Source organism: Pelophylax lessonae (genome assembly GCF_965119305.1).
Source record: "Pelophylax lessonae genome assembly, chromosome: 9".
NCBI classification, from domain to species: domain Eukaryota; kingdom Metazoa; phylum Chordata; class Amphibia; order Anura; family Ranidae; genus Pelophylax; species Pelophylax lessonae.
The window spans coordinates 6,040,255-6,052,531 of record NC_138776.1 but is presented as its reverse complement, the minus strand read 5'-3'; the positions used below and the strand labels follow the sequence as shown (position 1 = coordinate 6,052,531).

General features: G+C 41.5%; 1 protein-coding gene across 1 annotated transcript in view; it reads right to left on the bottom strand.

The window, feature by feature from the left end:
- Positions 1 to 326: 326 nt before the first annotated feature.
- LOC309563244 (C5a anaphylatoxin chemotactic receptor 1-like) overlaps positions 327 to 12,277 on the bottom strand; it is a 112,101-nt gene continuing 100,150 nt past the window's right edge. The window contains exon 3 of the mRNA XM_082267643.1: positions 327 to 1,356. Within this exon, the coding sequence (XP_082123769.1) occupies positions 397 to 1,356 (960 nt within the window). The 3' untranslated portion in view covers positions 327 to 396. The remainder of the gene's footprint in view (positions 1,357 to 12,277) is intronic.

The window sequence follows — 12,277 nt, the reverse complement described above, 5'->3', positions numbered from 1 at the left end:
GATCCTTAAACAACGGAGGTGAGGCTTTTCTTTGTTTGTGGGGTGAGGGAAAGGCCAGACACTAGAAGAATTTGTCCTTGAAAACCAAAGTTTCCATAAGCAAGGAATATGTCAATGTGATTTAGCAGGCAGGTTGGGCACCCTAGATGCAGTGCACGTGCTGCTAACACCCATTGGCTGACTTTGACAAACAGCAGTAGGCCTCGATGATATGTGGCTTGTAAAAGACATCTGCCCATTTACAGCCAACCTAGCATGCACTAAGATTTCCTGCAAACAGTTGATCACAATCACGAAAACAACAAAAAAGTCTACAGATCCATCTAAACATTCAAGCAGAGGTCTTCCTTTCATTATCTTGGCGATCGTCCTTTAGCACATTTTACAATGAGATCTTCACTGTAGAGGCACGTTGTCCACTTCCATGTGCTCATTCCTCTGAGGTGGTGTTTTTGATAAGCTTTCACTAAACGTATTTTGTATGAGCTCTGCAATAGACTGTCTCACCTTATCCTTCATATCTTTCCCCATGAAGACGTAGAGTATTGGGTTGATGCAACTATTGAACTGGGCCAGAGACAGCGAGGCAAGGTCCAGGATGAACACTACTTCATTTTCAGAGTATAGCATGACTACACCCATGATGTGGTAAGGGACCCAGGTGATGAAAAATGCAACTATGATCCCTAAAGACACCTTGATGATTTTATTACCAACTTCTGTAAATCTTCTTTTGTGTATTATAAAAGCCACAGAAATGTAACAAGTAGAAATTATTAAGAATGGAAGCAGAAAACCAACAACCACATTGATGTAAGTGGTTAGCTCCATTATTTTTTTTTCAGAATAGCATTGAGTTCTGTTATCAGCAGTGGAGAATGTTCGGTACAGGATGTTAGGTAGACACACCACGGCGGACAAGGTCCAAATAGCCATGCATGTCATCCACGCTGTTCGCACTCCTCTGTGATTTCGGGCCCAAATGGGTTGGACAACCAGGATGCAACGGTCAACGCTGACAGCCACCAAGGTGAAGATGCTGGTGAACATGTTTAAGGGAACGATGAAGGGTAATATCATGCAGAGCTCGTGACCGTACAGCCAGTCTGAGTAGAAGTAATCTGCTATACTGAATGGAAGAGACAGGCAGCAGATCATATCAGCCACAGCAAGGTTCCAAAACCAAATGGTAGTCATGGTCCACTTCATCTTCACTCCGGTAACCCAAAGCACCAGAGCATTGCCGGGGACTCCTACGAGGGTCGTAAAAGATAAAAGCAGGACAGTGAACAAATGCTTATGGCTGTAAAAGCTTACTGGTTCCATCCCATTACTGATGTTGGACATCTTGTTCTCCTGTAAAGACATCAAAAGTTATTGCACCCATGTGATTATAGTCCAATCAGATGTTATCAAATGAAATATAAAATAAATAGTCATTACTAGTCATGATGGAGTTCTGTAACTAGTGATGAATTAAAGTTTGGTCTGAGAGATTACCACAAAACAGGAGGCCCAATCAGCTGCAGCCGTGGAATTCCCCCAGACATAACAAAGGGGAAAGGGATGCTGGTGACATCATTGACCCATTATGACTACATGGATATATATATTGTTCATTGGCATTGTCCAAATATGTCCATTCTAGGTCAATGAGCATCAGCAGCATTCCTGCTCCTTTGTTACATGTGGGTGTGGGGGTGGGAATTTCCATGACCACAGCTGATTGGGATGGCGACCTGCTGTCATGTGACAGTCTCACGTGAGTTCGGGTCAAACTGGATTCAGTGCAAACCCGTGTGAGACTGTCACATGACAGGAGGCCCAATCAGCTTGTAGGTGGGGCCAGGAGTAGGATACAAAGGTTAAGGAAGAAGGATACACAGGGTCCACGAAGAGTTGACAATTATAGTATTTAGAAGAATGCAAGTTAAAGGATGAAAATGTGTTGTAGGTGTGCGATTCCCAAAAAACGTTTAGTTCGGTTTAGCCATCACCTACAACATTTTAACCCGGATGGACAACACATCCATGACCTCACAGACTCCCAAATAAACAGATATTCATACTATTGTTGGCTTTCTATGCTGCACAGGAAGGCATAGAAAATACAATATTGTATACTAAGGAAAAACCCTCCCTCCAGTTCAGGCTTCTTTCTGTAACAGGAGAAAGGAAGGGGAATCCCAAAAAAACCCCAGGCTTACATAGACCTGGAATTTATTTATACAGATAGGAACAAGGATAATATGGAAAACTTGGTAGGCACTGAGTGGGACTCCCTGATGCAGGGAATACAGAGCAGGTTCAAAGAAAAGGAACAATTGGACTCTGACGTCTTGGCATTATTCTCTAACCTTAAGAAACACCTTGTAAGGAAATCAGCCTTACACTGGCATGTACACACTTTCAATAGATATATAAAAGAAAACATAAACCCGGCAGGTCTCCGTATTCAAATCTTCCCCACCCTGGATAATGTAACTGAACAGATGAAGAAAGAATGGGAGAATATCCTTAATGAGTGCTCACGAAATCTTATGAAACTGCTCTAGGAAGAATACCTGAGACAAATCAAAAACCTAGATGAGGAAATAAAATCCATCTATGAACAACTTTCACCCCTCAAAACTGCACCCCTGTACAGCGAACAGGAGGAAAAACTTAAAACCCACCTAGAAGGCTATGGCAAAGAGATCCTACAAAAAAAGGAAAAGAAATACCGGCGGGACAAAAACACATTTACCCAAGGCTGGGCATATAGATGGTCCAACACAACCAGACAAAATAGGAATAAAAACAGATTTCCTAAAAATTCCAACTACTATCAATCATCCTACAATTCAGGTACGGAAGAAAATAGAGGTAGAGGTAGGACTTACCAAAAAAACTATCAACAAGATCCACAGAGGCACTATGACAGAAGGGAATGGGGAACACAAAATGAACTAGGAGAAACTGATACCCAAGAATTGGAGGCAACAGAAATATCAGCATCCAGTAGACCGATCACCTACCATCAGATTTTCACCAGATCACAAAAGAAAAAAGATAAAGATCCAAAACAACCACAAAAAGGGTTTTTTTTTAGGCAAGGAAAAAACCAAAACGAAAACAAAAATACCACCGACGCAAGAACAACAGGAGCTAAGACAAGAGGAACAGAGGCAGAGGCGTAACTAGAACCTTCAGGGCCCCGATGCAAGAAACCATGAAGGGCCCCCCAGACCCCTGGCCGGGGCCCTTCCCTTCAAGCCCGGGGCTCTTCCCACTAATCCTGGGGCTCTTTAATCTCATTGCATGGCCTTTTATTATGGTCCCGCATCAGGATCCTTTCAAAAGTTCTGCAGTGGGCCCCCTTCCTGCAATCTTGGGGCCTCCCCACAGTGGTGAAATGCCAGGGCCCGGTCGCAAGTGTGACCTTTGAGATCCTAGAAGTTCACCCACTGGTTTGCTACCGGGCCCCCTGGAGCATGGGGCCCGGTAGCGATTGCAACCCCTGCAACCCCTGTAGTTACGCCCCTGAACAGAGGGACTAAACGTCATCAACCTCTCCTCCCAGAATTTTACACCAGAACAAATGGAAGTATTATCATTAGGATTATCCTTCTGCCCAAACCAGAGCATGGATACCTTTGAGGTAGTTAAGGATATCAATCTATTTGCACGGAACCTGCTATTAAAAGTAATGCACAACAAAAAACCCACAGCCACCGAACCACCTATGCCACTTACCGCTGCGGAATTCCGAGCGATCAGAGACCTGAACCTATTATTAGACGAAGGAGGTCTGGATGATTAAGAGGGATCTAATGCATCCACAGATAGTGATGAAGAAAACACGGAGGATACAACAATAGATACCTTCCGGAAAAAAATCACACAAATTCCCACCCTTGAGCACTAACCCTACAATTGCGCTGTTCGTCAGACAAACGTCGAAAGACATTGAAAAACTACACAAAACGACTAAACCCACTAACCTGAACCAACAACAAAAGAAGGCTCTGAGGGCACTAAAGGAGAATGATCAAATTACAATAAAACCCTCGGATAAAGGGGGGAACGTTGTTGTCATGGACAACGAACACTATGTACAAATATGTCTAAGAATACTAGAGAATAGAAAATGCTATAAAACCATCTCACCCCTCATGATTGGTACCTATAATCAGGAATTCTACAAACTGGTGGACAGTGCATACAACGATAAAACCATATCACACACATTATGGGAATTCATCACAACTAAGCACCCTAGAACCCCCACCTTCTACTCATTGCCAAAAGTACACAAAAATCCAACGGACACATCTGGACGACAGATAATTTTGGGTAATGGTAACATCACGGAAAAAGCCAGTCAGGTTATAGATGCCTATCTCAGACCGCACGTGACACAATTAGCATCACATACTAAAGATACGGTCCACCTTTTACAGATATTGGAGGGCCTAATCATACCAAACGATGCCATCCTTGTTACAATAGACATGGAGGCCTTATATAACAAAAGGATTAAAAGCAGTAGAAAAAACACTGAACCAACAGAGTAATCACGATAAGAAATAATACCTTTTCATTTTGTGGCACCTACTACCTACAGGTCTGCGGGGTTGCATGGGCACCAGTTGTGCACCCTCGTATGCTAATATACTGTATACTTGGGAGAATGAGAACAAGAATTCTTGACGTCAGAAGAAAACACGCGATATACTAAGAACATTATGTTATGGCAAAGATATCTGGATGATATCCTGGTCATATGGAACGGACCAGAAAATCTAATCAAAGAATCCCTAGAAAAAATGAATCAAAATAACCATAATATGTTCTTTACTATGACGTACAATAGAACCAGAATCCCCTTCCTGGACACATACGTATTCAAGGATGATGAAGGAAATGTAAGGACGACCCTATATAGAAAGGAAAGGCCGGGTAATACTATACTCCACGCCACCAGCTTTCATCCGGAACCCCTCAAAAGATCGATCCCACATAGTCAATTCCTCAGACTTAAAAGGAATTGCACAAATGAATCGGAATTCCAAAAAGAAGCGGATGATTTGAACATTAGACTACAGGAAAGAGGCTATACAAAGACATGCCTCAGGAAGGCCTTTAACAAAGTGAAAAAAAGGGATAGACAAGATATACTTTTCAAAAAAGATACTCCTAAGGACAACACGGCCAAGCAACAACCAACAAGGATAATAATGCGCTTCTCAAATGAACACCGGCAGATCAAAAATATCCTACAAAAAAACTGGTCAATACTCATGGAAGACCCTACTATAAAAGACCTAGTACCAGAAAACCCTATGGTCACCTACAGGAAAACCAATTCCCTACAACAATCACTGGTCCACAGTGAACTAAAGCCCAGAAGAGACTCCTGTAAAACCAAGGGTACTTTCCCATGTGGGTCTTGCGCACAGTCCACAGTAATCCAGAAGTCAACCTACAAAATATTACCGAATGGAGACTCCTTCACCCCCAAACATTATGCCAACTGCAAGACCAAAGGTGTGATCTACCTAATGGAATGCGAGTGTGGCGCTTTCTATGTCGGTAAGACACGCCAGGAGTTTGGCCTTAGAGTAAACCAACATCTCCACAGCATGTCCATAGGTAACTTCTATCTCCCACTAGGCCGTCATGTTACCAATTACCAAAAAAATCAGATGCCCAAAGTGAAATTTTCAATACTGGATAGAATACATGTCCCCCGAGAGGGGGGGACTGGAATAAATCCCTCCTTCAGATGGAGATGCGATGGATCAAAAAACTTAACGCAGCCCAACCTCCAGGCTTAAATGAAAATGTGAGTTATCGCCCCTTCTTGGAGGGCTTCTCCTCAGGCAAAACCGACTGACATATACACCTATATGAGCAAAACAGTATCCCAGACCCCATAATAGCACCTATGCCACTCCCTGCTACTTCTCCTTTGATGAAATATCTGATCAAGGGGATAAACCATATATTGGACCCCTGAACTAAGATCTAGGGACCCCAATAAACAACCTTTGGGCACCACAGCTACACTTATAGTACCATGCCCAATAAACCTCCACCGGGGATACACACTACATGCCATGACAATATTTCCAGCTGTTGTCCCAATCCTACCTGTATATATGTATATATTGCTGTAAAAACTCATGTCCACTACCAGATGGTATAAATTGTATGTACTTATATTATCCTTAATTATCTATGAGGTGGTCATTTGGCCAGTTTTAAAAAAGGATCTTTTACTTTATTATATTTTATTTATTATGTACCAAACATAAGCTCCAAGCCTGCTTCTGCCTTTTAAATGCACATCCGGCACGGGTGACCCCGGTAAAGTCAAAACCGGGGGCATAGGAGGTAAGCAGAAGACGTTGTCCTCTGCCAATGATCCCCTTCTGGGACCTCTCCTTCATTCCTGTGTCGGCGGCCGCTCAGTATGCACCTCTGGAAGAATTGACAGGATGCGCGCGCACGCGCGCTACGTCATCCGCACGAAACCGGAAGTCGGCGTAAGCTACGTCATTGCGCATATCTGCGCATGCGCGAGGGGGTATAAAAAGGCTGGGAATCTGAACAGGGTGCCACTTCCCTCAAGCTGAGGTACTGTGAGGACGCCCGGACCTACTGCTATGGACTCTAAACCCTTGGACACGTTGGATACCAGCTTAACAGTGAGTAACCGCAATGCTACTTATATGCATTGATGGTCTTCTTTCTTTGGAAAACCAAATAAAGCTTTCCCCCTCTCTATCTATTGATAGAATGAATGGGACCAGCCTTTAACTAGCACCCTCTAGTGGATGCCTTTGGAACCACAACTGAATATCCTAAGTAAGATAACACCAAGGACAAAATAATAAAAAATCTTAAATATGCAACAAGTCACTTGATCCAAATATACACTAAAGTATACCTTTATCAAATATAGATTGGACAAGGATTGGGACGGTGTCCCTCCCCCTCTCTGCGGCCCAAATAACACCGCATGGATAGTAAGTTCCTTTTAAGGTATAAAATTCATGTAAAACTTCATACCATCCAAAACACTTACTAGTATCATACATTATATACCCATGCAGCAGTGTCCACCTGATTCCTATGTGGAATATAAGGACTAGAAGCAAGGCTCAGGAGCAGAAACCCTCATTAACAAGTATGTATCCTATTATGTGACCAATATGAAAAAACGTTTCAATTGGTTAAACATAATATATACTTAATCCTATCACCTACTATATCCACAGATATGGTGGACATAACCTCCTTGATAAAGGCTTCACGCCGAAACGCGTAGGAAAACCAGGATACTCTCCCTATAGATCCGACGCTATACAAGAAGCGTGGACAGATAGAGAGATATACCACTGTCACCATATCACCATGTCACCAATTCTTTACTTTTACTCACTACCACTCATGGGTCTATAACCCATACACCCAATGCATATACTCTTCTTTTTCTATATATATTTATCATGTTTGTATGTTATCAAACTTTTCAATAAATTATATAAAACCTACAAACAATGCATTAGCCCATAAAGTCCCAAAACTTTTGGCCTGAGGCACCAATCTCCTCTCAAAAGGATGAAAAGGTTTCTTGCAGAACACAATTGCTAACACTAGCATTGCAGTAACAGGTGCGGTATTGCTTGCAGTAAAAGGTGCAGTATCGCCTGCAGTAACAGGTGCAGTACTGCTTGCAGTAACAGGTGAAGTATCACTTGCAGTAACAGATGCAGTATCACTCGCAGTAACAGGTGCAGTACCGCTTGCAGTAACAGGTGCAGTATCGCTCACAGTAACAGGTGCAGTACCGCTTGCAGTAACAGGTGCAGTATCGCTTGCAGTATAAGGTGCAGTATCGCTTGCAGTAACAGGTGCAGTATCACTTCCAGTAATAAGTGCAGTATCGCTTGCAGTAACATAGGCGGTATCGTTGCAGTAACAGGTGAAATATTACTTGCAGTAACAGGTGCAGTATAGCTTGCAGTAACAGGTGTAATATAGCTTGCAGTAACAGGTGCAATATTACTTGCCGTAACAGGTGCAGTATAGCTTGCAGTAACAGGTGTGGTATTGCTTGCAGTAGCAGGTACGGTATTGCTTGCAGTAACAAGTGCTGTATCACTTGCAGAAACAGGTGCAGTATAGCTTACAGTAACAGGTGTGGTATCGCTTACAGTAGCAGGTGCGGTATTGCTTGCAGTAACAGGTGCGGTATCACTTGCAGTAACAGGTGCAGTATCACTTGCAGTAGTAGGTGCAGTAATAGGTGCGGTATCGCTTGCAGTAACAGGTGCAGTATCACTGGCAGTAACAGGTGCGGTATCACTGGCAGTAACAGGTGCTGTATCACTTGCAGTAACAGGTGCAGTATAACTTGCAGTAACAGGTGCAGTAATGCTTGCAGTAACAGGTGCAGTATCACTTGCAGTAACAGGTGCTGTATCACTTGCAGTAACAGGTGCAGTATTACTTGCAGTAACAGGTGCAGTATCGCTTGCAGTAACAGGTGCTGTATCGCTTGCAGTAATAGGTGCAGTATTACTTGCAGTAACAGGTGCAGTAATGCTTGCAGTAACAGGTGCGGTATCGCTTGCAGTAATAGGTGCAGTATTACTTGCAGTAACAGGTGCAGTATTACTTGCAGTAACAGGTGCAGTATTACTTGCAGTAACAATAATTTCCGAATTAATTTTCAGATTCGTTGAACTTTTGATTTGTTTTCCAATTTTCAAAGACAAAAAAATAGAAAAAAAGATAAAGGAACATAATATAAAAAAATATAATGGAATAGAAAAGTATAACAGGGAAAAAAGAGTAGAATATAATAGTAAAGAGTAAAACAATAGTAAATAGTATATATTATATACTATTATATACTTTACTATAATAGTATATAATAATAGTGTAGTAAATATAATAGTAAAGAGTAAAACAAAACCAAATGGAAGTGAATAGAATAGAATAGAATAGAATAAAATAGAATATAACCATCTTCTGAAATTCGAATAGAAAATAATAGAATGCAAAAGAATAGAATTTAAAAAACAATAGAAAGAATAAAAATAATATAACCATTTTCCCAAATTTTAAATAGAATCAGTTCAAATTTGAATATAATGGAAAATAATAGATTAGAATAGAAAAGAAAAACAGAATAGTACAGAAAAAAATAGAATAGGATAGAAAGAATGTAACCATCTTCATTTTCTAATCATATGTTTTCTTATTTATTTAAATTTTAATTGATTCTATTTGGAGTTTGGAAAATGGGTATATTCTTTCTATTCTATTCAATTGTTGTTTTTTTTATTCTTTTTTTAATTCTATTCTATTCTTTTCAATTCTATTATATTCAAATTTAAATGTATTCTATTAAAAATTTGAATTCCGAAAGATGGTTTTTATTTGTTCTATTCTATTCTGTTCTTTTATATTCTATTCTAGTCTTTTTTTCTATACTATTCTGTTATTTTCTATTCTACTCTAATCTATTCACATTCCAATTTATTCTGTTTGAATACTGGGACATGGTTATATCTATTCTATTCTTTTCTATTCTATTCTACTCTTTTTTTAATTCTATTCTTTTCTGTTCTTTTATAGTCTACTGTATTCTTTTTTCTATTCTATTATTTTCTTTTCTTATGTATTCTATTTTGAATTTATTCTATTTAAACAATAAAATGTTAAAATTATTCATTGTTTTTTATTTTAATCTATTTTTTTTCTATTCTATTCTACTCAAATTCAAATTTATTCTATTCAAAATTCGAATTTCAGAAGGTGGTTTTCTTCGTTCTATTCTATGCTATTCTAGTCTGTTTTTTTATACTATTCTGTTATTTTCCATTCAACTCTAATCTCTTCTTTTCTATTCTATTCAAATTCCAATTGATTCTATTTGAATTCTGGGACATGGTTATATCTATTCTATTCTACTCTTTTTTTTAATTCTATCCTTTTCTATTCTATTATAGTCTATTCTATTCTTTTTTTTTCTATTTTTTTCTTTTCTGTTCTATTATTTTCTTATGCATTCAAATTCAAATTTATTCTATTTAAAAATTTGAATTTCAGAAGATGGTTATATTCTTTGTATTTTATTCAATTCTTTTTTTTTATTCCATTCTATTTTTTTCCTATTCTATTCATTTACTTTCTATTCTATTTTATTCTCTTTGGAAACTGGAAAACAAATCGAAAACTATTCAAATTAAAAAAATGATTCAAACTCGAAAACTATTTGAAATTGATTTGAAAACTATTTGAATCAATTCAAATTCGAATTTCGTCCAAATTTTTTATTCCTTGAGTTTTTCGGATACGGTAAATTTGGTACTATTCTAATTTGAAAATTTGGATAGATTTACGAAAACTCAAAATTTGTCCGCATTTCGATTTGGAAGGAAAATAACTGCACATTTCTATCAGTCATTAATGGCAGAGATAAGGAAATACCACTGTGCCTGGAGAGCTGCGCATGACTGAAGGGAAGGTCGGAGGTCAGATTTTTAGCACTTTCAGGAAAAATGTTTTCCATTTAAAGTGCTACCCTGGTCCCTCCCCCACCACCCCCGTGCTTCCTCCCCTCTCCTGCCAGCTGCTGCAGGGGATGTGTCACAATAGAGAAACAAGGCGGAGTCGGTAAATACCGTATATACTCGAGTATAAGCTGACCCGAGTATAAGCCGAGACCCCTACTTTTACCACAAAAAGATGGGAAAAATCATTGACTCGAGTATAAGCCTAGGGTGAGAATGCAGGGCGGCGGGCATGGTACAGGAGAATTCAGGGTGACTGGCATGGTGCAGGAGAATGCAGGGTACTGGCATGGTACAGGAGAATGCAGGGTGACTGGCATGGTGCAGGAGAATGCAGGGTACTGGCATGGTGCAGGAGAATGCAGGGCGGCGGGCATGGTGCAGGAGAATGCAGGGTGACAGGCATGGTGCAGGAGAATGCAGGGCGGCGGGCATGGTGCAGGAGAATGCAGGGTACTGGCATGGTACAGGAGAATGCAGGGTGACTGGCATGGTGCAGGAGAATGCAGGGTGACTGGCATGGTGCAGGAGAATGCAGGGTACTGGCATGGTGCAGGAGAATGCAGGGTGACTGGCATGGTGCAGGAGAATGCAGGGTACTGGCATGGTGCAGGAGAATGCAGGGTGACTGGCATGGTGCAGGAGAATGCAGGGTACTGGCATGGTGCAGGAGAATGCAGGGTACTGGCATGGTGCAGGAGATTGCAGGGTACTGGCATGGTGCAGGAGATTGCAGGGTACTGGCATGGTGCAGGAGATTGCAGGGTACTGGCATGGTGCAGGAGAATGCAGGGCACTGGCATGGTGCAGGAGATTGCAGGGTACTGGCATGGTACAAGAGGATCTGGGGTTGTGGGCATACTACAGGACCATGCCCGCAGCACTGCATCCCTCATAGTGTGCCCGCAGCCCATGGCAGGTAGTGAAGCTGTTTCACTTACCTGTTCCAGAGGCGCCTTCATTTTAAAAATGGCGCCGCCCGGCGCCGACACGTCATTGCGCACGCGCCGCCGCCGCTCGTATACTTTCGGCTATTCCCGGCCTCTCCCGAGCGGCGCCGGGAATAGCCGAAATTACACGAGCGGCGGCGGCGCGTGCGCGGTGACATGTATGCGACGGGCGGCGCCATTTTTAAACCTTAAACCCGTCGGAGCGGACAGAAATTTTTTTTTTTTTCCCTTGACTCGAGTATAAGCCGAGGGGGACGTTTTCAGCACAAAAAAATGTGCTGAAAAACTCGGCTTATACTCGAGTATATACGGTATGTAATTTACCAGCTCCTTCCTTTTCTGAATGGACAGAGTCATAGTCAGTCACATTGTAAAAAAATAAAATAAAATGCTAAAAAATAATACAATTAAAATACCAAAAAATAAAAACTACTGACACCAGTGGGTGAACTTCCAGGATCGCAAAGGTCACACTTGCGACCGGGCCCTGGCATTCCACCACCGTGGGGAAGCCCCATGATGGCAGGAAGGGGGCCCACTGCAAAACTTGTGAAAGGGTCGAACTGAGGGGCCGTAATAAAGGGCCCCGCAACTAGAGAAAGGGCCCCAGGATCAGTGGGAAGAGCCCCAGGCTTGAAGGGAAGGGCCCCGGCCAGGGGTCCGGGGGGGCCCTTCATGCTTTCTTGCACCGGGGCCCTGAAGGTTCTAGTTACGCCTCTGGTCTATAGCTGTGTAAATTCCAGTATATTATATGTT